The sequence below is a fragment of the Indicator indicator genome, chromosome 28 (assembly GCF_027791375.1).
Source record: "Indicator indicator isolate 239-I01 chromosome 28, UM_Iind_1.1, whole genome shotgun sequence".
NCBI lineage: Eukaryota > Metazoa > Chordata > Aves > Piciformes > Indicatoridae > Indicator > Indicator indicator.
The window spans coordinates 10,794,579-10,820,408 of record NC_072037.1 but is presented as its reverse complement, the minus strand read 5'-3'; the positions used below and the strand labels follow the sequence as shown (position 1 = coordinate 10,820,408).

Here is a 25,830-nt window from a genome sequence, read left to right as displayed (position 1 = left end):
ATGGCAAGTGAATGACTGTAATTATCTCCAATCTGGATTAATGTACTTGCAGGGCACTGGAATAGAATCCCTCTGGCTTGTAGGATTCTGTTCCTGGAAACCAGATGTAGAAGGAGATCCATGGCTGTATCCTCCCCCCTCTCACCTCCTGCTGCCATCTCAGACCCCCAAGGATGGAGCTTGCCCCTCAGACAGATCTTGCCCATCATGGAGAACCTTTGAAAGTGATGTGGGCTGGTGGTGACTCTCAGTGCTGCTGGGAGCAGAAGAGCAGCTGGGAAGTGTGGGGGTGCCACCACTCCTGCCAGCACCTCCAGTCCATCCCTGCAATTAGTAAAACAAGGATAATGGAGAACTTGTCCCAGCATCCTGGAGCTCTGCACCTCTAGGACCCATCAGTGAGGGGGAACATGGAGTTTAGAGCTGGTGGCAAGGAGAGCAGGGAGCTGCTCCTGCTCCTCAGGATCTGGCTCATTCCAGATCTCCTGGAGGGAGACCAAAGGGCACTGCTGGGTCCCTTTGTCAGCTGCGGGGAGCTGCACTCTTTTGGTTGCTTCTGCCTCTGCCTGCTTTAGGGCTGAAGGTAGCAGCTTCCCCAGGAGGGAAGCTTGCTTAGCTCCACCTTTGAGACCCATCTCCTGTCCAGTCTCCACATCTGTCTCTTCCAATGTTTGGAGAGGGTTAGGTTGGAGATGAGGAAAAATTTCTTTGCTGCAAGGGTGGTTAGGGATTGGAAGAGGCTGCCCAGGGAGGTGGTGGAGTTCCCATCCCTGGAGGTGTTCCAGAAATGTGTGGCCATGGCACTTAGGGCCATGGTTTAGTGGCCATGGTGGTGTTGGGTTGATGTTTGGACTGGATGATCTTAGAGATCTTTTAGCAGCCAAATCAATTCTCTGATTCTATGATCCTCCCACCCAGAGCCCAGCATGCTGATGGGACCCAGGTGCTGGGGGAGGGAGGGGGGAGCAGGTGGGATATGCTGGGTCAGTGTGTGATTTGGGCTCACCAGAAGCCTGGCACATGCCACCTGTGTGGCTCATTTCCATGAGGTCCTGGGGGAGCTCCACTGTGAGGTGAAACTTCTCCTTCTGCCAGAGAGAGTCTAATGCTTTCGAGCTGCTCTTGTGCCTGGCTGGATCCTGCTTGGTTTTTGCATAGCTCAGAGCCTAGCACCCCCTCAAGGGCAATTAGCTCACTTCCAGTTTGCCCATAAGCACATAAAACTGCAATTGGCTGTAATTAAAAGGCCATAATGAGCTGCAGCAACCTGTGGGACCACTGCGCTTCTGCTCTCACCCTGCTCCTGTTGGAGAAGAGGATGGAGCCAGGGAGGCTGCGAAGGTCAGCGCTTGCTGGGAGGTTGAGGGGCTCTGAGCACAGCTCCTCAGCTCCCAGGATGGTGAGACACTGGCACAGGTTGCCCAGGGAGGTGGTGGAAGCCTCATCCCTGGAGGTTTTTAAGGGCAGGCTGGATGTGGCTGTGAGCAACCTGCTGTAGTGTGAGGTGTCCCTGCCTGTGGCAGGGGGGTTGGAAGTGGCTGATCCCTGAGGTCCCTTCCAACTCTGACAGTTCTCTGATTCTATGATTCTGGGGGATGGGTGGATGTGGGGAAGCAGCCAGGTGCCACCACTGCCATGTGCCCATGCTGATGATGCCCCTCAGGGAAAGCTGAGGAGACCCCTGGGTGTGACCCTCTGCAGAACAAGGGAGCATTGTCCCCTCTGCTGCCATCTTCTGCTGCTGATTCAGCTTCAGCGATGTTCTTTGGAGGCAGGAAGGGTGCCAGCAGGGACAAGTCCCCTCTTGGCATGGCCAGGTTTGCTCCTGGCTATGTTTGGGTCAGGTTAATGGCAGGGGATGATCACATGGAGGGTGGCTCAGTCTTTGTGCTTTGCAGTGTGGTCTGGGTCCCTCCAACCTCTCTTTTCATAGAATCATAAAATCATCAAGGTTGGAGAAGACCTCCAAGATCATCCAGTCCAACCATCAACCCAACACCACCATGGCCATTAAACCATGTCCCAAAGTGCCATGGCCACAGGTTTCTTGGAACACCTCCAGGGATGGGGACTCCACCACCTCCCTGGGCAGCCTGTTCCACTCTTGTAATAAAAAGTAATTTTTCCTAATACCCAACCTAAACTCCATCTTTAAGGGTGCAATGGGTCACCTCTGAAGATGGAGAGATACAACCCCAAGCAGGGTTTGCCCAGGGGCTGCTAACATTGTCCTGTTCAGGGCAGAGAGCTGGGCTGGGGACAGCTGCCCCCATCCCCACTGGCAATGATTTGGGTTGGAAGGGACCTTAAAGATCATGCCATGGGCAGGGACACCTCCCACTAGACCAGGTTGCTCCAAACCTCATCCAGCCTGGTCTTAAACACATCCACAACACCTCTGGGCAACCCATTCCAGTGTCTTACCACCCTCATAGTAAAAAAAAAAAACAACTATGACAGGCACCCCGAAAGCAGAAGGAGAAGGACAAGAACCCCTCCCCACCCACACACACTTTGGGGGGCTGCTTCTGACCATAACGACCCAAGCTCAAAGGAGCCCCTGCTTTGAGTCCTTCAAGCAGTCCCTGGGCTGGCAGCAGCCTCTTAACACTGCACCTCTTATTGCCTGTTCCTGCAGTGGGTTCCCAGCCAGTAAATTCGGGGCAGTGGCGGAGCTGCTGACAGCAGAACAGAGCACATTGTACCGGCAAGGACAGCGCTGGCCCTTGAGGGCTGAAATCCGAGCCTGTAATTTCTCAGCACTGTTGTGACATCTTTGCACAAGCGTGTGATTGAGTCACATTTGCTTTATCAGCAAAATCCTTGTTTGCCTGGGTGCACCCTTCCCCCCCCTACACCCCCTCCCTCCTCACCACTTTCCTCCCCATCCACCCACCCGTCCCTGCTGCCAGGCTCGGGGAAGAGGGGGTTAGGGGGAGAGCTGAGCTGGGCTGCCCACTCCCCTCCCCCTGGGCTTTTGCTTTGCCTTTTCCTTCTCTCCCAGGGGCTCCTCACACTTTCCATATGTCACAGCTCAGCTGCTTGCTCATGCTTCCTGCTTTTTGCCTTCTCCCCACACCGCCCCAGCTCCTGCCGTGGGGAGCTCGGAGCTCGCCCCACAGTTCTTGGAAACCAGAAGAAGATGGGTGGAGGGTTCTCCGTGGGTAGAGGGTGCTCCATGGGTGTGAGGTCCTCCATGGGTGGAGCAGTGGATGGTGATGGGGGGTTTCCATGGGGCAGGAAGCTGGAAGTGCTGGAGGAAGAGATGTTTAGAAGCGTTTCCTCCAGTGACAGGCAGCAGAGCCATGGGGAGAGTGCCTTCTGGAAAATTCCTCTTCTGAATCCTTCCTCCTTGGAGATGGGAAGAGCCCCTGCAGGCTTCCAGCTCTGCCCGTGGCTGTCCAGCAGTGGGCTCCTGAGAGGGTGGGATGAGGGGTTTTAAGGCAAAAAAAAATGAGATAAAGTGAGCTTCCATGCTGGAGCTGAGCGTGCTTGGTCAGCCCAGATGGGAGGTCTGTGCCTTTCCAGCACACACATGGCCACAGTGGGGCTGCCTCTCCTCCTCCATGCTAGCTCTGAAGCATCAGGCAGACAAATCCCATTTTTTGGTGTCTGTGGGGTCACCAGACCTCTGGGCATCCAGGCTGTAGCAGATGATGGGGTGAGTGTCTCCCAAAGGTGCCCTCGGGGGGCTTAAGCTGGGCTGCCATAAAATGGGAGCAGTGATGAGCAAGTTGCCTGGAGGGAGACCCCCAAATGCCACCCAGCACTTGCCATCCTCAGCCCATGGTTGTAGGCATAGAGTTGTCCTTCTCCTTCACCTCTGGGGAGGTCTAATGTTACCTGCAAAGTTGTGTCTGAAGGAGAGAGAAGAAGATAGAACAGGAGAGAGAGGGAGAAGGGGCATTGGAGCTGCAGGGTTGGAGGTGTCTCAGTTCTGCCCCAGGGATAGGGAAGCTGCCAGCTCCATGGGGAGGTTTGGAGTGGGTACCAGGGTGGATACCACTTTGGAGAGCCTTCATCCACCCCGTGCCATGGCTCAGTGGTGGGTTGCTTTTGCACTTCTTCATCTTCTGGGAAGAGAGCAGAGATTTCCCTGAGCTGCAGTGATAGGAACATGGCTTGGGGGAAGGAGAGGCTGGTGTGCAAAGTGCCATGGCAAAGCTGCTGCTGGGCACTGATACCATGCCAGAACCCATCACCCCTGCAAGGTGACATGCTGATTGATGACCTACAAGGGACTGGGATGGCAGCAAGCACAGAGATGCTTCCAAATTTCCTCCATCCCAGGAAAGCCCCTGGAAGGGGACCCCAACGCTGGTCTTGCAGCCCCAAAATGCACCTCTGCTCCTGGCTGGCTTTGGCAGTGGCTGTGCCAAGAACTCTTGCCATCAGATTTCAGCTGGCTGGGGCAGGAGGGGGAGGGGGGGAGCTGGGGCTGAGAGGCTGTGTGGCTTTGAGGTTTTAGCTTGGTCAAAGTGAAACCTGGCAGGAGGAGGAACCCACCCAGAGCAGACAGCAGTTTCTCACCACCCCCGAGCTGCTCAAACCACTGCGGCGTCACCCAGGGGAAAGTGAAGTGCTGAGCGTGGCTGAAGGAACTTTCCCAAGCCTTGGAGCAAGTTCCTGAAGAGAAGCTGCAACTGGTGATTTTTAAATGTTTCCCCCCCCTCCCAACAGACCTATTTCTGTGTGCTGTGCCCTGTGCAGACTTTGGAGGGAGGGCAGAGAAGGATGTTCTTAGGTTTGCCTTTATACTCAGGTCTAGAAATGGGGAAAGAAAACCAATTCAAGTGACTTTTTTGGGGCCCTGATCTAGTTGGAGATGCATCTCCTCATTGCAGGGTGTTTGGACAAGGTGATCTCTGAAGGTTCCTTCCAACCTATGATTCTGTGGTCTTCTGTCCATGGCATGCCTCTTCCATGTGCCTGGCAGCCACCAGGAGATTGGTTGCCTCTCTTCCTCTCCTGTAAATGCAGTTTAATGTGTTTGGGCCACAAGATGATTCTTGTTTCTTGGCCCCACAGGTGATTTTTTTTTTGGAGTGACAGCCAGATTGCACCATGCAGATCATCTCCCTGAGCTGGCCCAAGTCTGGCACTGTCAGGTCCTTCAGCATTGGAAGGGCAGCAAGCAGGTCTTGCTCCATCCTTGCTCCAGTTCTCAGCTGTGTAAATTGAGAGCAAACTTACTCAAGACTGTCGGCCAAGGGCTATTTAAATTCTTCTGCTGTAAACATTCTGTTCACTCCAGTTTTTGATGAGGGACAAAAGTGAGGACCTGACCTCTTGTGGTCACTGTGTTCCCATGGCAATTTTCACCTGAAAACTTCAGTCCAGCCCCCATCTCCTGCCCAGATTTGCTGCTCCCAGGATCCCACTTCCTAGGTGGGTGCAGGCTGTTTGCCACCAGTGCTGTGTTGGCTGTACTGGTGGAGGCAAAGGGAAAGGAGGAGGAAAGCTTCATCAGTTGAGGTTCCTTGGATGGGAAGCACAGGAGGAGATTTCTGTCCTGCTTTTGAGGAATGAGAGTAACTGGCAGGTGACTCTTGAGTTTGTTTAGGGGAACTCACCACCAGCAGAGGCACTGAAAGAAGGAGAAATGTTCTCAGCACTCCATGGCTCGTTTTGGGTGTCAGAGGTTTAGACCTGGTCAATACCAAGATGACAGACTGAGAGCAGAGGAGGAGGAGGAGGAGGAGGAGGTTTCTGAAAGCCTGGTTTGAGCTGTTGGTCTCCATCCCCTCCAAATGTGGCCCCACAGCCTGAATGCAGAGGACTGGCTTAAGGAAAGGGAGGGGCAACCCAAATTTAGAATTTCCTGCTGTTTCATACCCAGAATTGATTTGCTTTCTGATTAAGAAGGAAGAGGTGCTGAGAAAAGGGGGGGGGGGGGGGGGGGGGGGGAAGAAAAAAAAGGCCAAAAGAGGAAAAAAAAGAGAAACAGAAATGAGGGGGTGCAAGCAGCTTCCCAAACCTCAGCAGGCACCAGGTCTGGGTGCATGGTGGGGCTTTCACCATGACAGCTCCCCAGAGCCCCATAGACCCCTTCTGATGCCCCTGGGATGGGCCGTAGGGTTGTCTCCTGGGTCTGCAACCCTCCTCAGCAGCAGAAGAACACAGCTCTGGGCACTCTGTGCCTAGAGATGTGTGGAGAGGTTTTTTTTTTGACTTGCCCTCTCTCAGAAGCAGGCTGTGGAGCCAGCAAGCTCTGCTGAGTAAACTCCCTGGATATCTGAGGGCAGGTTTTCCAGCAGAGCTGGGTCACTGTAGTTTTACTGGCAAAGCCTCTTAAACATAAATGAAGATTATACTGCTGAAAGCTGTTGCTGGTACAGTTTATTCTGGTACAAATGAGCTATCCTGGGGAACAAAAAAGAAAATAAAATAGAAAGAAAGAAAATAATGATAATAAATAAATGAGGAAAAAAAAAAGGCAGCAGCAGTTCTGTGCTGTTGTAATTGTTTCTGCTCTGGGACATTTTGTGGTGGAGAAATGTTAAAATCACAACCCCTCTTGATATTGCCCTGTCAGCAAAAGCTCTTCTTAGCTGCTGGGCAGCTTGCAGATGTACCCTGGCCAAGCAGCAACACTTCCAGAGTCCTGTGCACTGTGGGTGTTAAAATGCAACTGGGAATAGTATGGTGAGGGCTGGGGGGAGGGGGTGGAGTTGGATGCTTTCAGCAAGAGCAGCTCCCAGGGGGTCCAGCCTGCCCATCCAAGCTGCATCCAGACATGGATCATAGAATTGTTTTGGTTGGAAAAGCCACAGAATCACAGAATTATACCAGGTTGGAAAAGACCTTCAAGATCATCAAGTCCAACCTATCACCAGGATCATCAAGTCCAACCATCAACCATCTTTGCAGTGAGGGTGCTGGAGTCCTGGAGCAGGCTGCCCAGAGAGGTTGTGGAGTCTCCTCTGCAGAGCTTTCAGCTCCACCTGGCCATTGTGCTCCTGGGCAAGCTGCTGTGGGTGCCCTGCTCTAGCAGGGAGGTTGGACTGGATGATGCCCAGAGGTCCCTTCCAACCCTCCCCATTCTGTGGTTCCCTCCATGCCTGTGGTCTTGCAAGGCCAGGTACCTGCTAAGGGAAAGGGCAGCAGTGAGCAACCTGCCAGAAAAAACAGGACCCAGGCTTTTTATCTGGAGACCAGATCATCACCCACTGGCTCTGGTCTTCATGTGATGGTTTCAGCCCTGGTGTGTTCCTCAGCTGTGGAGCTGAGCTGAAGGCAGGGAACCAGCTCCCTGCTGCCACACAACTCAAGATTGCTTGAGATGGATCATGTGGCCCTGCCTTAAATGTCTTATTTTTTTAAGGGTGGAGGTGGGGGTGGAAATTCCCATCCAAATCTTGTGGCTGGCTGGTTTAGAGTTGAGAGCAAGAGATGGGGGGAGGGAGGGGAAGAAAAAGGAAAAAGCTTCATTGCAAATTCTTTAGCTGCTGAAGAGCTCTTGTTTCCCATCCCCTGGCTGCCATGGGGCATCTGATGAGCTAGATGGAGGTTGTTGTGCTTAAACAAAGGATACACAGAGAAAATAGCTGCAATTTATGGGTGGGGCAGGAGGGGAAATGCTTTGAGAACTCCTTTTGGTGGTTGTTTTTTGTTTGGTGTTTTGTTTTTTTTTTATTTAGAAGCAGGCCTGGAGTTTATTTTGGTCAAGAGAGAGTCACACACAGAGCAGCTTTGCACGGCAGAGCTAGGCAGGAGGAAGGGACAGGCTGACACTGCCTGAGCTCAGCAGGCAGCTGGGAGAATCCCTCCTGTGTTTGCCTGCACTCAAGAGATTTGTTTGGGTTGGAAAACAGCTCCAGGCCAACCATCAACCCAGCACCACCATGGCCATTAAACCATGTCCTGAAGTGCTATGTCATAGAATCACAGAGTGGCTCAGCTCGACAGGAACCTCAGAGATCTCCTTCAACCTCCCCACCATGGGCAGGGACACCTCTGAACTAGACTCAGCTGCTCAAGGCTTCATCCAGCCTGGCCTTGAACAGCCCCAGGGAGGAGGCAGCCACAGCCTCCCTGGGTAACCTGTTCCAGAGTCACCACCCTTGGACTGAAGAACTTCTTCCTCAGCTCCACTCTAACCCTGCTCTGCCTCAGCTTCAAACCTTTCCTCCTTGTCCTTGTCCTGGTCTCTAGACACCCTCAGGAGAAGCCCCTCTGCAGCCTTCCTGGAGGATCTGTTCAGCTATTGGAATGCCCAACTGGTATCCATAAGTTTTGGGGCTTATTTTTCTTTCTTTTAAGGGCATCTCATCAATCTTGGCTTTTTTTCGTTATTTTAAATTTATCTCTCTCGTTTGTTTTTTTTTTTTTTTTTGTCTCTCCTTTACAATTCCAAAGTCCTTCAGGATGTTTGTGATGAGAGCAGAGGGTGGGCTTCTTATTTCAAGCTCTGGATCTCTCTCTCTCCACCTTGAGTCCTTAGATCTAGGTCTAATGAACCTGAAGCAAACCTGCTTTAGGAGGGGGAGGTTGGACTGGATGCTCCCCAGAGGTCCCTTCCAACCTCCACCATGCTGGGATTCTGGGATTCTGTTTCCCACTCTTACAGCAGGATTTAAAGCAGTGGAGGAGGAAATGTTTGGATGAGGAGTGGAAACATCCCAGTGTCTGGAGGGGTTGCTTTGAACCAGACTTGGGAGTCATGATGCTCTGAAGGAGTTCAGGTCTGGTTCAGGTTTCAGAGTGTTTGGCCAAGGGGTTTTGGGTGGAAACACAGCCAAATGTGTCTGTGCCTGCACACACTTCTCCCCCATGGGCTTGTTCAGGGCAGGGTTCCTCCTCCCCTCGCCTCTTTTCCTCTTTGTTGTTGTTGCCTGAGTTATTTTCCCCAGACCAGCCCTTACCACACACACCCAGTTCCTCACTGGGTGCCGGGGATGGTGTCTGCTGGGAAAGCAAAGTGTGTAAACAGGATGGGTGAGGGGAGCTGGCTGGGGTGCTGGGGATGGGGAGCTGCTGTGGTACCCAGGGGATGGGGCTGTGGGGAGAGGTGCCAGCCCCACACGTGCTTTGCTTTCTGATGTGCTTGAGTAGACTTGGGCTGGCTGCCAGTGACCTGCCTGTGACCTCTCCTGCCTTAAAGGGTCAGGATCTTTTGAAAGGAAGGACTGTGCTGGCAGGTCAAGTGCCTGTTTCCCCTGGTCAGGGATCCACTGCATCCTTGGAAGAGCTCCATCCATCACCTTGGCTAACAGGGCCTTTCTTGGAGGCCCTTCAGGGAAGGGCTGGCTGGGACCCTGGACCCAGAGAGAGTGGCTGCAGAATGAGCTCCTCCCTGTCTCCTGGGACCTGGCATGATGGTGGGAACAGAGCCCACATCCCAGCACCCAGCCCTGCTCCCCCTCCCAGCCCTTTCATTCACCCAGAGAGCCAGGAAGCACCATCCTGGTGTGCCAGACCCCAGGAGCAGAGCCCAGAGCCATTAGGAATTTCTGGGGGTTCCTTTTGTGTCACCTGTGTGTCACTCAACCATGGGTGAGGTGGTGGCCAGTGGCTGTTTGCTATCAACATCCTGTGAGAGCTGATGTGAGGTCAGGCCCTGTGGAGAAGGAAGGCCAGACCCTGGGGACAAGGATGGCCAGACCCTGGGGACAGGGAGAGCCAGAGCCTGGGGACAAGGATGGCCAAACCCTGGGGACAGGGAGAGCCAGACCCTGGGGACAAGGATGGCCAGACCCTGGGGACAGGGAGAGCCAGAGCCTGGGGACAAGGATGGTCAAACCCTGGGGACAGGGAGAGCCAGACCCTGGGGACAGGGAGAGCCAGAGCCTGGGGACAAGGATGGTCAAACCCTGGGGACAGGGAGAGCCAGACCCTGGGGACAGGGAGAGCCAGAGCCTGGGGACAAGGATGGCCAAACCCTGGGGACAGGGAGAGCCAGACCCTAGGGACAGGGAGAGCCAGACCCTGGGGACAAGGATGGCCTGACCCTGGGGACAGGGAGAGCCAGACCCTGGGGACAGGGAGAGCCAGACCCTGAGGACAAGGATGGCCAAACCCTGGGGACAGGGAGAGCCAGACCCTGGGGACAAGGATGGCCAAACCCTGGGGACAGGCATGGCCAGACCCTGAGGACAGGGATGGCCAGACCCTGGGGACATGGGTGGCCAGAATCTAAAGGGACATGGATGGCCAGCCCTTGGGATGGAGATGGACAAACCCTAGAGGCAGGGATGTCCAGACCCTGAGGAGATGGATGGCCAGGCCTTGGGAATGGGGATTGCCAGACCCTGGGGATGGAGATGGAGAATCCCTAGAGACAGGGATGGCCAGACCCCAGGGGCAGGGATTCTGTCCTCTGCCATGGGCACAGTGACACCTGCCAGGGCCAGCAGTGCCAGCACACAGGCTCATTTCAGCCTCCACAGTGGAACCTGGCTGGAGCACAGGGTCTGAGCACATGGGACAAGACACCCATGGCTGGCAGTGCTCCAGCCCTGCAGCCTAATCTCCTTTTTTGCTTCTTCTCCTCCTCCTGGTGGGATACTGGGAGCAGCATGGGGATTCTGGGTGCAGTGTTGGAAATTTGGGTGCAGGAATGGAAGGCTGGGAGCTCTGATGGGACCCTGGGTGCAGTGTTGGAAATTTGGGTGCAGGAATGGAAGGCTGGGAGCTCTGATGGGACCCTGGGTGCAGTGTTGGAAATTTGGGTGCAGGAATGGGAGGCTGGGAGCTCTGATGGGACTTGTGCAGTAATGGGACTCTGCGTGCAGCAGTGGGATATTGGGAGCTGTGATGGGACCCTGGGTGCTGCAGTGGGATACTGGGAGCTGTGATGTGACTCTGGGTGCAGCAATGGGATGTTGGGAGCTGTGATGTGACTCTGGGTGCAGCAATGGGATGTTGGGAACTGTGATGGGACCCTGGGTGCAGCAGTGGGAGGTGGACTGCATGGCTTTGTAAGAGGAGCATCTCTACCTTGCTGGACCTTTGCTTCCTTGAGCTGGGGATTCCTTGGTGGATCTCTAGGGAGAACATTCTTGGGGCTGGGCTTGCTGTGGGTTCAGCAAGCACCTTTCCCACCATGTAACATTCATATGCTGATGGCTCCAAAGTCCTGTGGAGAGAGCTGACCCCTTGCAGGTGACTGAAGACAGCATTTTCCAGAAATTAGATAACTTTGGGGTCTGTAGCCAAAAGCAGTGGCTCCCAAACCCCAGCATGACCAGCCCCTGGGCCAAGCAGCCATACTGGTGCCTCCCCCTCTCTGGCCCTGTGTTTGCTGGTGTAAACTGGGAGGTCCTGGTGGGTGTTGGGGTGAGGGATGGTGATGGTAGGGCCCCTGCCCATGCTGCCTTCCGTCAGCTTCTCCTCACAGCCCAGGGGCCAGGAGCCAGCCCCTTCCTCACTGGGGATTGTTTTGCAAGCAGCGTGACAGGATGAGGAGGAAATGTGCCAGGAATGGCTCCAATGGCTCCATGTCTCCTCTCAGGAGAAGCAGAGGCTATTTTTAACCCCCCCTTCCCGCCTCCCCCACCCCTCCTCCTGCTCCCCAGGGACCATTGCTGCTGCTGCTGCCTGCTGAGAGCTGCTCCTTGCTCCCTGGGCAACTTCAGTCACCTTCCTCCTCACCAGCACACACAAACCTTCCCCACCACAGGCTGTGTGCCCTGGGTGGAGACACAAACCACTCATGCAGATGCACAGAGGTGGTCCCACCACCAAACTGCTCTGCAGCTGGGATCAGACTGATTTATCCTGCAGCATGGAGGGTATCTTGTCTGCTGCCATGGTAGGCTTGCTGCCCACCATGCTTCAGCTGGAGCAGCCATGCTGCTTAGGGCTGGGGTACAGCAGATAAGAGAGGTGGAGGAGGGCAGGGATCATAGAATCACAGAATGGTTTGAGTTGGAAGAGACTTTCAAGATCATCCAGTTCCAAACCCCTGGCCATGGGCAGGGACACCTCCTGCTAGACGGAGCTGCTCAAAGCCCCATCCAGCCTGGTCCTAAACACTTCCAGGGATGAGGTGTCCCCAACTTATCTGGGGAGTGCGTGGCTCTCAAGGTGGAAGTGCTCTCAGCACCTGTCCTAAAGCCTCTGTAGATGCCCCAACAGAAGGTGGTTTGGAAAGAGGGAGGCTGCCTTGGGACTTTGGAGGGCAGGTCGAGAGCAGCAGCCCCTCGGCAGGGCGAGGAGCGGAGGCTGCTGTGATGAGATGTCAGAACCTAAGCCCCAGGTGGGAGTCTCAACCCTGTTTCTCTCTTTCCTCTCTTACAGATTTCTCCAGCCAAGTGAATTCCACGTCCCTGAACTCCCCCACGGGCAGGGGGCCCATGGCCACCCCATCCCTGCACCCTCCCCTCGGGCCGGGCATCGGCTCCTCGCTGGGCTCCCCGGGCCAGCTCCACTCGCCCATCAGCACCCTGAGCTCGCCCATCAACGGCATGGGACCCCCCTTCTCCGTCATCAGCTCCCCCATGGGCCCCCACTCAATGTCTGTCCCCTCCACCCCCAGCCTGGGATTCGGCACCAGCAGCCCACAGGTAAGGGGGAGGTGGTGGGGACGTTGCTGCTGCCTGTTTAGCCCTTGGAGAAGCCAACCTCCCTGGGGTACCTGACCCAGAACCAGCTCTGGTCTCTGTGCTGCCAGCCCTGGCAAGCTCAGGGAGATCAAACTTCATCTCAGGCACTGAAGGGAGGCAAAAAGCAGAAGCTTGATCTTAGAAAGAAGCTCTTCACAGAAAGAGAGATTGCCCATTGGAATGGACTGCCCAGGGAGGTGGTGGGGTTGGGGTCCCTGGAGGGGTTTGAGACTGGATGAGGCACTTAGTGCCATGGTCTAGTTGATTAGTTAGGGGTAGGTGGTTGGTTGAACTTGATGATCTTGGAGGTCTCTTCCAACCTGGGTGATTCTGTGAAGCCCAAGGAGAAAACTAAGCCAGAGGCATCCTGCTGCTCTGGCCAGAGCTGGATGGCTTCAGCCACCTTTGGGGCTGCCCTGGATGGGCTACAAGGGACCAGCACAGCCTGGGTACAGCCATCCATCACCTCCCATCACTTGTCACCTCCGATCTTGCCCTGCCCGTCCCCAAGCTGGGGGTGAAGGGAGAGCATGAGAGCACTGAAAGGGTCACTTGGGGGCTTCTGTGGCAATGACAATGTCCAAAGCCACCCTAGGACTGCCTCCACACTGTGCTGCTGCTCACCTGAGCAGTCCCATCCCCTCCCTGGGAAGCAGCACAACCTCTCTGGGGGCAGCTCATGGTCCCTAGGGCACACACCGAGGGGTCCCCTGTCCCTTTTTTTTTCTGGCAGGGGAAGGGCTGATGTTCTCTGGCTGAAGACTATGGGGGGGGGAAAAAAAAAAGCTCCAACTAGGGAGAGATAAGCTGGGGTTAAAAATAGCAGGCTTGGGGCTCACTGGCCAGCCCCTGCCACCTGTTGCTGGCTGCTCCCAGGGTATGTTTAGTAAAAGGGCAGCTTAAGGAATTGGGCACCACCTGCCACTGGCTGGGGCTTTATTTATTCCCAGCCCTCCCTGGGAGTCCAGCACCTGCCAGCACCTTTATTTTTAAATATTGGCCTGATTTATTTCCAGAGATAACAGTTTTGGTTGTTGGGGTTTCTTTTTTTCCTTATCTACTCAGGGGCTGGGGAGGGCTGGGCTGGGCTGGTTGCCATCCCTCAAGCAGCATCTCCAGGTCCATGCTGGCCAGAGCTTTATTTGTCTTCTGATGGGCTTTGTCCATGCAGAATGCACCCTATGACCCCCACAGCTGTGTGGGAACCTGCAGCCTGGTGCTGCTGGGTCCAGCTGGGTCCCACTCCCTGGTGCTGAAGATGAGGGAGGTGGCCATGCCACCCCCTCCCATCCCATGGCCAAGGGAAGGGGAACTGAAAGAGCCCCTGGGAACGAGCAGCCAGAGCAAAATTAGCAACCAGAGCACCAGAGTGGTGGGGAAGGAGTGGGAAGGGGCCACATGAAGCACCACAGGAGTGAGCCACAAGCAGGGGAGAAAATGGGGAAGGGGTGATGCACCCCCAGCCTCCAGGAGGGCTTGGCTGTATAGGAGCCAAGGGAACTGAAATGAAATGCAGCCATGGGGCAGAAAGGGGAATTGAGAGCATGGTCAGATGGTGCTGGGGAGCGAGCTGGCAGCTCCAAGCCTCTCATCCCTTTGCTCAGGGACTTGTCTTAAGTGGTTTTCCTAGAGGTGACAGTTAGGAGGTCTTCAGCCTAATGGCTGCTGCCATCTGTTCCCTGTCTGGGTGCATTAGGTCCTTGTCCTCATCCCTGCAGAGATGCCTACCTGGGCTCGCTGAGGAGCACGGGAGGAGGAGGAGGAGGAGGGTGGTGCAGGCAGTGGGGAGGATGCTCAGAGGGGAGCACAGCCCCCACTCTTGACACTGCACCAGTGGGCAAAGCTCTGGGGGTAATGAGGCATGAGGCCCCCGTGGCTGGGCAGGGGTGGCACTGATGGAAGGTGGTTTGAATCAGCTGGCAGATGCCACTTGCCATCAGGCCATGCCTCATCACCTCTGGAGAGCCAGCAGAGCAGAAGGGCACGGGGCATGCCAGGTGTGCTGGGGTCTCCTCAGTCCCAGCTCCTGCCAGCACAGGGGTGGGAAACAGCCAGCAGATTCCTGAAAGCTGGAGCACTGCCCCTCTCCTGTTGGGTCCAGCAGAGGTGAGGAGCCAGCAACTCTTGGTGCCAGTGCTGGAGGATGCTCAAAGCACTCCCACTGCCCTCCCCCCAGCACTGTGTGCACTTTCCAGGACCTTGCATGGTGTCCAAAAAGCAGCCCCAAAATCACCTCAAAATCAGGATGTATCCTAGGGTGTATCCTCCTGGAGGAGGGGATCCTGGTGCTGAGCTGGGCAGGGAGTGAGGAGGGTGTGTGACAGGAGCTGGGTGAAATCACCTCAAAATCAGGATGTATCCCGGGGTGTATCCCCCTGGAGGAGGGGATCCTGGTGCTGAGGTGAGCAGGGAGTGAGGGGGGTGGGTGTGTGTGTGGCAGGAGCTGGCTGAAAGTGGGGGTGGTTTGCAGTGCTGAGCAAGGTCCCAGGCAAACCAGGAGGCTAACCCCAGCAGCTCTGCTGCTCTCTGGGGTTTAACACAGATCTGAACCTCCTTACCTAAAAGTATAAGGAGAACGGGGGGGGGCAAAAAGCAGGATTTTTCAGTCAGATCTGAAAGGGAGGGCTCCATGTGGCTCACAGGGCTGCCTTGGCTCAGCTGCCCCAGGCATTGCTGGCAGCAGCTCGGGGTGCCCGGGGCGAGCGGGCAGAGATCAGAGGCAGGATTAGGTTGTTCCAGAGCTGTTGTCCTCTCGTAGGGTGCCTGGGGGACCCAGGAAGGGGTTGAGGTTGGGATTTTTTTAGGTTGTTTTTTTTTTTGATAGCAGGAGGAATAAAGCTTTGCGTGTCAGAAGGGACAGGATTCAATCCCTGGTGCAATGAACCGAGCTGGGAAGGGAGAGGAGCCGAGGAGCCCTGGGGAAGCAGACAACTGGTTCCTCCCTCATCCCTGCTGCCTTGCTGAGTTGTCCTGTCCTGGAGCAGAAGTGCTGTGCCAAGGGGGGGTTGGGGAGTGGGGGCTGCTGCCTCCCCTTCTGCCTCCTCCCTCCTGCACGTGCTGCCAGTTTGGCTGGGTGGCCGCCAGCCAGCAGGGGAAGGGGCAGGGCAGGCGCCAGGGCGGTGTGGGAACCGTGGGTGCACGTGGTCCTGCCGCTGAGATTTGGGGCTGGGGATGTGTGAGAGGAACCAAGGACTTCCCCCAGCCCAGCCCAGGGCTGACTCAGCTCTGACTGGGGCATCCTGCTGATGCATGTGGCCAGGGAGGGTGGTGGGACCCCCGACACTCATGAGCTGGTGCAGGGAGAGGGTGACCCTGTCCTGCTCTGCCCATTGAGAAGGGCAACAAAGCTGGAGAATGGTCTGGAGAACTCCTGTGGGGAGCAGCTGAGGGAACTGAGGTTGTTTAGTCTGGAAAAGAGGAGGCAGAGAGGAGACCTTCTGGCTCTCTACAACTACCTGAAAGGAGGATGGAGTGAGGTGGGGCTTGGTCTCTTCTTCCAAGGAACAAGTGATAGGAGAGGAAATGGCCTCAAGTTGCACCAGGGGAGGTTTAGGTTGGAGATGAGGAAAAATTTCTTTGCTGCAAGAGTGGTCAGGGATTGGCACAGGCTGCCCAGGGAGGTGGTGGAGTCCCCAGCTCAAGGAACCTGTGGCCATGGCACTTGGGGCCATGGTTTAGTGGCCACGGTGGTGCTGGGTTGCTGGTTGGACTGGATGATCCTGGAGGTCTTTTCCAACCCAAATGATTGTATGATTCTGTGATATTCTTGGGAGGCTGCTTGTGTGGCTTCTGTGGGCTGCTGGGACTGGAGGAAGTAGTGGGGAAAGGCTCATCACCTTCAGCAGGCAGCTGCTGGCTTCTGCCCTCGCTCCCATGTGGCAGCACCTGGTGACACCATTGCCACCATCTGCACCTGGGAAATGGTCCCAGGAAATGTACTGGGAGGAACTGCTGGAGCTGGTGACCCTGAAGCCATGGAAGGATGAGCTGCAGCAGTGCTGACAGCCCCTGGAGCCCTTCTCTCCCCACAGGCAGAAGCTCTGTGCCTGGGGACCCACAGATTCCAAAGAGAGCTGCTCCTGCCTGGGGAACTGCTCCTCCCTTCCCTCTCTGCTCTATCACAACCTAAGCAAACAGCAGCTGAAGCCCAGGAGCATATCCCTGGGTGGCACTGGGTTCCTGGCTGCCTTTCATTCATCAGCTGGCACAGGCAGGGAGGGAGAGGGAGGCAGATCCATCCCATTTCTCCAGGGTGGGTTTACCTTGTTCTGTTCTGCAGTTGTTAGTCATCAGCCTGCCAAATATTCCCCAGCAGCCTGCAGACTGTGAAGGCAGAGGAGCTGCTGTGCTGCTCTAATTGACAGATCACAAGCCCTGGGACTTCCCTGAATTAATTTGTGACAAGTGCAATTGCTGAGAGTGTCTCTGTGAGAGGATAGAAACACAACAAACCAAGGCACAAATCCTGTGCATCCAACCTGCTTTTAGCAGTTGGCAGGGATGGAGGCTCTGAGCTAGTCCCTGCCAGGCTGGTTCCCAGGAGGTCACAGCCAGCACTGCATCCATCCTGAGCTGGCCAAACACAGCTCCTCCATCCACTCTCAGACCTCCTGGGCTGGGCAGGGTTGCTGTGAGCTTGTCTCCTTTATCAGTCCCTTATCAATCTTCTGTTTTTATACCTCAGTTTCTCCCTGTAGATTTGGAATAGAGTTGGAACAGGCTGCCCAGGGAGGTAGTGGAGTCCCCATCCCTGGAGGTGCTCAGAAATGTGTGGCCATGGCACCTGGGGACACAGTTTAGTGGTGCTGGGTTGACAGTTGGACAGCTGGATCTCAGAGGGCTGTTCCAACCTCAAGGATTCCATCATTCTGTGACTAGCAGCCCTACCTTGCTGCATGGGGTGATGTGGGAATCATCTCAGGAATCCTTCCCTCAGTACCAGCTCCACAGGGCCATGCCAGCTCCCAGCTTCCACCCAATTCTCCACTTTCTTCACCGTCTCTTGGGGACTAAGCTCACCAGGGAGGGAAGGAGAGGTGTGTGGACAGGCTGCTGGGAGGAAGGCTGGAGGTTCCAGCCAAGCCAGCTCTGGAAAGCCAGGCCCTGTTGCATCTGGGATCTATTTATTTGCTGTGAAGCTTTCCTTTGGCGAGCTGATGCTGAAAGGATGTCTGTGAATTGCAGAGCTAAAGGCACAGTGGCCTGCTCCTCATCATCAGTGTGAGTGCTTGCTCCCAGCCAGCAGCTCTCCCATGAACCATCCCTGCAAATCATCTCCCTGGTGGCTTGAAGCCAAGGTGCTTTGTGAGCATGGGCAGGGGTCTGGCAGTGCAGGAGGAACTCACTTACCCTTCAATCATGCAGAAACATCCTTCCTGGGGTGGGCAGGATCAGCCCTGCCTGGCTGCTGGCAGTGCACAAGGGACTGGCTGCATCCTTGCTCCTTCTGCCCTGGTGCCAGCAGCAAGAGCTGTTGGCAGCAGGCTGCCAGCTCAGAGCTGCACCAGCTTTTATGCCAGGGCAGAGGATGAGAGCTTGTGCCTTTAGCCTCTGGAGTCATGTGCCCAAATCACCCTCTTGGTTCAGCTTTGTGAGTGGATGTTTTAAGTGACACTTGGCCCCTGCTTGGCCCTCCTGCCCCATGTCTGGGTGCAGGGGTAAGCCCTGCTATGGGGCACACCCATGTGCCCTGCCTCCTTGCTGAGCACTCTGCTTCTCTCTTGACAGCTCAACTCGCCCATGAACCCTGTCAGCAGCTCAGAAGACATCAAGCCACCCCTGGGACTCAATGGAGTCCTCAAAGTGCCAGCACATCCCTCAGGAACGATGGCCTCCTTCACCAAGCACATATGTGCCATCTGTGGGGACAGATCTTCAGGTAAGGCTGAAGGCAGAGCCCAGGAGGGGCTCACAGCAGCAAGCTTGGGCTCTGCTCAGGTGTGGATGCCCTGGGAGAGCATGGGGAGGGTTTGCATGGCTCCCTGCACACTGCAAGCACAAGCAGGGACAATCCACCTGGGGAGAAGCTGCCCACATCCTCAGAGGAGGAGATGAAAAGTCCCTTACTGATCAGTCTCCCCCAGCCCATCTGGTCTGGGGCAGGCTCTGAGCTGAGCCAAGAGACCCCAGGTGTCTGCTTAGCAGTGGTGTTAGATCCACAGCCTGTCTGAAGACAAGACATCAGTGAGTGTGTCACTCACTCCATCCTTTGATCCATAGTGATGTTGTCACACGGTGCCAGAGAAAAAGCTGTGCTTCATGTGGAGTCTCTCCACTCCTGGGAGATAAAGGTGTGCTGATTCCCTCTATTCCCAGGCTGGTCTAAAAGCTTTCTGCTCCAGAAGTGCTCTGCTTGTCTAGTTTGTGAAGTCTTTAGGGACACCTTCTGCTCCAGAGGTGCTCTGCTTGTCTAGTTTGTGAAGTCTTTAGGGACACTTTCTGCTCCCACTGGGCTCTGGGACTGGAAGAGGAGGGTGGCTGCATGGTGCAGAGCAGGCTGGGTCCTGATGTGAGGACTCTGAATGGGTCAAAGAGGGTACAGGACCTCCCCTGTTTCACTGCTGCTGTGCACCATCACTGATACAGGGCTGTAAATGATGAAGGCTTTTCCTGGGTATAAGGCAGGTCATAGCCCATGGAGGATGTCCTGGTTTTATGGAAGTCAAGTCAAGGTGAAGCTGCTGCTCTGGCTCCTGCTCTGAGAAACACTCAAACACTAGAATATGCTCCCCAGGGAGGTGGTTGAATCCCCAGGGAGATGTTTAAGAGGCAGAGCTGTGGTGCTGAGGGCCATGGTTGAGTACCAGCCTTGACAGAGTTAGGGAATGGTTTGACTCAATGATCTGAAAAGCCTTTTCCAACACAAAAAGATTCTCTGATTTCCATAGCCCTCTGCTTCCCTGCCTTTCATAGGGATCTTGGCAAGTCCTGATGCTCTTTGTGATGAGGTGGAGCAAGAGGGGGGAGCTGGTAGCACTTGGGACCCTCAGTGATCTGAAAGGCCCTTTCCAACCCAAAACAATTCTGATTCCATAGTCCTCTGCTTCCCTCCATCTCCCTTTCAGCTCATGGAGCTGCTGGGAAGACCTGATTGTCTTTGTGATGAGGTGGAGCAAAGAGGGGGGAGCTGGGACCTGCAGTGACCTGAAAAGCCTTTTCCACCCCAAAACAATTCTCTGATTCCATAACTCTCTGCTTCCCTCCCTCTCCCTTTCATCTTGAAGAGCTTCTGTCAAATCCTGATGGTCTTTGTGATGAGGTGGAGCAAAGAGGGGGGAGCTGGGACCCTCAGTAATCTGAAAGATCTTTTCCAACCCAAAACTATTCTGATTCCATAACCCTCTGCTTCCCTCCGTCTCCCTTTCATCTTGAAGAGCTTCTGTCGAGTCCTGATGGTCTTTGTGATGAGGTGGAGCAAAGAGGGGGGAGCTGGGACCTGCAGTGACCTGAAAGGCCTTTTCCAACCCAAAACAGTTCTCCGATTCCACAACCCTCTGCTTCCCTCCCTCTCCCTTTCATCTCGCAGAGCTTCTGTCGAGTCCTGGTGGTCTCTGTGATGAGGTGGAGCAAAGAGGGGGGAGCTGGTAGCACTTGGGCCCCTCAGTGAAGGTTTCCCCCCCTCCTGCAGGTAAACACTACGGGGTGTACAGCTGCGAGGGCTGCAAAGGCTTCTTCAAGCGCACGGTGCGGAAGGACCTGACCTACACCTGCCGGGACAACAAGGACTGCCTGATCGACAAGCGCCAGCGCAACCGCTGCCAGTACTGCCGCTACCAGAAGTGTCTTGCCATGGGCATGAAGAGGGAAGGTAAGGCACAGGGTGCCTGCCCCAGCACCCCTGGCTGCTGCTGACTGCAGCGTTCTGCCCGTTGGGCTGCGTCGCACCCGCGCGGCGCCACGGGCTGGGGACGGCCAGGTGGAAAGGGATCTGGGGGCGACTGGTTGGCAGTAGGCTTGAAGGGGAGCCAGCAGTGTGCCCAGCTGGCCAAGAAGGCCAATGGCATCCTGGCCTGGATCAGGAAGAGTGTGGCCAGCAGGAGCAGGGAAGTCGTTCTGCCCCTGTGCTCAGCACTGGTTTGGCCATGCTTTGAGTGCGGTGTCCAGTTCTGGGCCCCTCGACTCAAGGAAGATGTTGAGATGCTGGAATGTGTCCAGAGAAGGGCAACAAGGCTGGGGAGGGGTCTGGAGCACAAGCTCCATGAGGAGCAGCTGAGGGAGCTGGGGGTGTTCAGCCTGGAGAAGAGGAGGCTCAGGGCAGACCTTATTGCTGCCTACAACTACCTGAAGGGAGGTTGTAGCCAGGTGGGGGTCAGTCTCTTCTCCCAGGCAACCAGCACCAGAACAAGAGGACTATCTCAAGCTATGCAGGGGGAAGTTTAAGCTTGATCTTAGAAAGAAGTTCTTCACAGACAGAGAGATTGCCCTTGGGATGGGCTGCCCAGGGAGGTGGTGGGGTGGTCGTCCTGGAGGGGTTTAAGCAAAGCCTGGATGAGGCACTCAGTGCCATGGTCTAGAGTTGGGTGATTAGTTTGACTTGATGATCTTGGAGGTCTCTTCCAAGCTGGTTGATTCTGTGTGATTCTGCTGCAGGGACCTCTCCTTCCTTTGGAGGCTCCTCTCTCAGACACCCAAGCCAGCGTGAGCCTCACCAGAGGCACTGCAGATGTGTTGTGTCTTGCTTGTCATTTGCTTTTGCGCCACAGCCAGGGCCTCTGCTGGCCTCCAAGACCCATGGAGGGTGGGGAGAGGTTGGCCAGAGAGGTTGGAGATGCCTCATCCCTGGAACTATTCCAGGGCAGCTTGTTTGGGGCTCTGAGCAATGTGCTCTAGTTGTGAGGATGGTGAAGGAACTTGAACATCTCTCTTGTGAGAAACATCTGGGGGAGTTGGGGCTGGTTAGTCCTGAGAGGAGAAGGATGAGAGGGAACCTTATCAATGGCTGTAAATATCTGAGGGGTCAGGCTCTTTTTGGTGGTGCCCAGTGATAGGACAAGGAACAATGGGTACAAGCTGGAACACCTCAACATGAGGAAAAACTTCTTTGCTGTGAGGATGCTGGAGCCCTGGAGCAGGCTGCCCAGAGAGGTTGTGGAGTCTCCTTCTCTGGAGACTTTCAAAACCTGCCTGGATGCTTTCCTGTGTGACCTGCCCTAGGTGACCCTGCTCTGGACTGGATGATCTCTGGAGGTCCCCTCCAACCCCTACCATTCTGTGATTCTGTGACTCTAGTTGCAGGTGTCCTTGCTCACTGCAGAGGGCTTGGACTTGGTGACCTTTCCAAGTCCCTTCCAACCCAAAATATTCTGTGATTGTACGAAAGCAGCTCTTAAGTCCCAGAATAGTCCCTGGGTGATGGATGGCTGCACGTTAGTAAATGGACCAGTGCCCAGAGGCACTGAGCCCAGCACTGGGGAGCAGGGATGGGCTGTGGAAGCAGAGAATGCTCCTGAGGTCGTTCACTGCCCTGCAACTTGCACTCCCAGTTTGGCACCAGCTGCCACGTGCTGGGAGCAGCGGTGACAAATACATTGAGCTCTTCCCTTTCTTTTCAGAGCTCCATCAAGCAGAGGGGTGAAAGCTGGTGTGGCTGAGTGCAATTTTGGGTGACAGGAGGGGTCAGGAAACCTGGAGAATTCTCATTCTTCCTGTCAGAGTCCACTCCTTGGGCACGAGTGCCAGGCACTGGCTGCTGTGACTCAGGAGCATTCTCTAGTTGCAGCATTACTGAAGGATTTTGCTCTCATTGAGGAGGAGAAAGAAGTTCAATCTCCTAAAAGATCTCTCTCTCTCCTTACTGGAATTCAAATGTAGGAGCCAAAACTCCCTGGCAGTGCCTCTGTTAAGGACTCTTTTTAAATGCTGACTGTGTCAGTTCTGAACTGCTGGCAGAGCAGGCTTTTACTAGATGTGAGGTGAAAATGACCCCCCTGGTGCTGCTCAGTTCTCTGCTGCCTTCTCCTCTTACATCTTCAGAGCCACACTTGGCTCCCTGACCAGCTGATAGACCAAATCCCTCAACCAAGTGGCTGTGGTTGTGGTGAGCAGCTCCAGCCTGGGCCTCTTTGAAGAGCACTTGGTCTTGTCTGGAGCGTGGATTGAACAGGGCAGTGCTGGAGTGTTGAGCAGCCCCTGCCATGCTGGGGTCACCTAAGGACCCAAGGTGTGGTCTTGGGTCTTCCAATGTCAAAGCCATCTCTGCTGGATGTGTGGGGAAGCTGCAGGGGTGTGGAGAGACTGCAGTGGGCTGGAAGGGTGAGAGCACCCAGGGGACCTTCTTGTCCCTGCAGAGCTGAACCCCAGGGTGCTTTGAAATGAAGCTTTCTGGCCCAAGGCAGGATGGGTTGCACAGGAGGCAGCAGCTGTGCCAGGTGTGGCTATAGGTAGAAACCTAGTTGGAGGGAGCAGCTGGTTAGAAGGAGTGGAAAAGATGACAGCATTGTTCTTGGTAGGAAAGGAACATCTCCAGGAAAGCTTGAGGTGCTCATGGCCCCTTCCCCACACTCACCCAGAACAATACCCCTGGCAGAGGGTTTTTCTGTGACAAAGTGAAGATGGTCCTTGGAATCATCACCACAGAGCAGCTGCAAGGTCTCTCAACTCCTCATCCTCTGCACTCTCCTCTCTCCTGCCTTTCTTGTCCTGTTTGTAGCATTTTCAGCTTGGTGGGGAAGACAAACCCTCTCGTGTTAAATGGAGAGGATGAGATGCTGAGAATGAGAGGCATGGTGCAGGGTGGTGCTTTGTGTGGCACTGCCCTGGATGCTTTGCAGAAGGGCAGAGCCATGGAGTATGCTGGATCTCACAGGAGATGGGCAGCAGGGGGAGGAAAGTCTGATCTCCAGCCACTGGGGAGACTCCAGTGGCTAAAAAGCCACCAAGAAGTCTCCAAGGAGCATTTGCTTCCCAGGGGAGAAACATAGGTGTGGGTAGAAGTGGAGCATCCCATCTCCTGTCACCTCCAGAGCCCTACACCACCAACTCTGGAGACCCACTTTGCTTTCAGCCCCCTTCAAACACCTCAGCCAGGGCCTGTAGGGAAGGCACCACCAGCAGCAATGCTCTTAAGTGTGCTGCCACCCTGCCATCAGGGTACCTGCTGCATGCCAGCCGCCAGTGGTGATTGCCTGGGCAGCACCATTAAAATTAGAGGCCCATTAATTAATTTCTAAGTGGTGGTGGAACTCCCCAGGGAGCACAGACAGTGTGAGGACTCTATTAATTCATCTTGATTAACGTTAGCACAATGAGTGCCAAATGAATTCATAACGATCAGCCAATTATTTCCAAGTGTGACAGATGGGATCTTTGTCACTCCAGAAGAGCTCTCAAGTGCTGCTTGCTGATCCTCTGATGCTGGCACTGCGTGAGGACAGCTCTGGAGAAGGGCACAAAGCTGCTGCAGTGGCAGTCAGTAGGTGTTTGGGGTGTGATCCCCAGGTAGTGCCTCCCCAGGTCCCCAGATAAAGGCTCTCTCTTGTTATAAACCTAAACCATCTCATGACAAGTTTGGAGATGTCCATCTCATGGCAGGGTGGAGATGTCCATCTCCTGGCAGGTTGGAGATGTCCATCTCATGGCAGGTTTGGAGATGTCCATCTCATGGCAGGTTGGAGATGTCCATCTCATGGCAGGTTTGGAGATGTCCATCTCATGGCAGGGTGGAGATGTCCATCTCCTGGCAGGTTGGAGAGGTCTTAGTGTTGTCCTAGACCTGGCAGTGAGGTTGGATCTCGCTGAGCTTTGATTTTTGAGCAGCTCTTGGGTTTTAGCCACCTGATTTGGCAGATGAAAGTCTCCTTGGCAAGTTGGAGATGTCCATCTCATGACAGGTTGGAGATGTCCATCTCATGGCAGGTTTGGAGATGTCCATCTCCTGGCAGGTTTGGAGATGTCCATCTCATGACAGGTTGGAGATGTCCATCTCGTGGCAGGTTGGGAGATGTCCATCTCATGGCAGGGTGGAGATGTCCATCTCATGACAGGTTGGAGATGTCCATCTCATGACAGGTTGGAGATGTCCATCTCGTGGCAGGTTTGGAGATGTCCATCTCATGACAGGTTGGAGATGTCCATCTCGTGGCAGGTTGGGAGATGTCCATCTCATGGCAGGGTGGAGATGTCCATCTCATGACAGGTTTGGAGATGTCCATCTCATGACAGGTTGGAGATGTCCATCTCCTGGCAGGTTGGAGAGGTCTTAGTGTTGTCCTAGACCTGGCAGTGAGGTTGGATCTCGCTGAGCTTTGATTTTTGAGCAGCTCTTGGGTTTCACATGTGTTAGCCACCTGATTTGGCAGATGAAGGTCTCCTTCCCATTGCATCCATCCCAGTTCACTGCTGCTGCCCATCCACATTGCCAGCCAGGAGCTTTGTCCTTGTCCTTACACCAGTCTTGCTACTTTGGAGAAGGATTTGGGGCTCAGTCCTGCTTTGCTAACTCTTTTTGCTTGAATACTCACAACACAGCTGCTTTTTTATCCTCTAGTGTCAACTTCTTGCATCTTTTAAGGAGCTGAGGCAGGGCAATGGGCCTCATTTCCCTGAAAAATATCTTGCTCTGGAGACTTAATTTAAAGCCACATAAAACCACAGCAGATTCCTGCTGGGGAAGGATCTCTCCTGTAGCCCACAAGTCTTTGTATGTCATGGAAGTGCAGTGAAACCCTCTAAACTGGAGCTCTGGTGAGAGAGTAGCTGTTAAAGGCATCCTGTGTGGTGCTGAGCAGTGCTGTGACCTGCAGAGTGATGCTGGGAAGAAGGAGGATGAGAGCCACCTTCATAGCCAGCCAGAAGGGTGAAAAGAAAGAGTCTCTGAGCTAGAAGGGTGAAAAGAAAGAGTCTCTGAGCTAGAAGGTGAAAGAAAGGTCTGAGCTAAAAGGTGAAAGAAGAGTCTCTGAGCTAGAAGGTGAAAAGAAGAGTCTGAGCTAGAGGTGAAAAGAAAGAGTCTCTGAGCTAGAAGGGTGAAAAGAAAGAGTCTCTGAGCTAAAAGGGTGAAAAGAAAGAGTCTCTGAGCTAGAAGGGTGAAAAGAAAGAGTCTCTGAGCTAAAAGGGTGAAAAGAAAGAGTCTCTGAGCCAGGATGGTCAAAAGAAAGAGCTCTTACCCACTTAAGAAGGTGATTTAGAGGAGTAAACTCAATGGGACTTCTTGGGCAGCTGATGGAGCTCTGGAAGAGCCCTGCATGGGCAACCTCTTCCATGCCTGACCAACCTCTTCCATGCCTGACCAGTCTTTCTGGAAAAATTTCTTCACAGAAACAGTGGTCAGGGATTGGAACAGGCTGCCCAG

The 25,830-nt window shown here is 54.6% G+C and overlaps 1 protein-coding gene across 1 annotated transcript in view; it reads left to right on the top strand.

Moving 5' to 3' along the window:
• The first annotated feature begins 12,281 nt into the window (after positions 1 to 12,281).
• Positions 12,282 to 25,830, top strand: part of RXRA (retinoid X receptor alpha) — a 43,781-nt gene continuing 30,232 nt past the window's right edge. Inside the window, exons 1-3 of the mRNA XM_054393301.1 lie at positions 12,282 to 12,506; positions 18,273 to 18,423; positions 20,173 to 20,352. Of these exons, the coding sequence (XP_054249276.1) occupies positions 12,297 to 12,506; positions 18,273 to 18,423; positions 20,173 to 20,352 (541 nt within the window). The 5' untranslated portion in view covers positions 12,282 to 12,296. The remainder of the gene's footprint in view (positions 12,507 to 18,272; positions 18,424 to 20,172; positions 20,353 to 25,830) is intronic.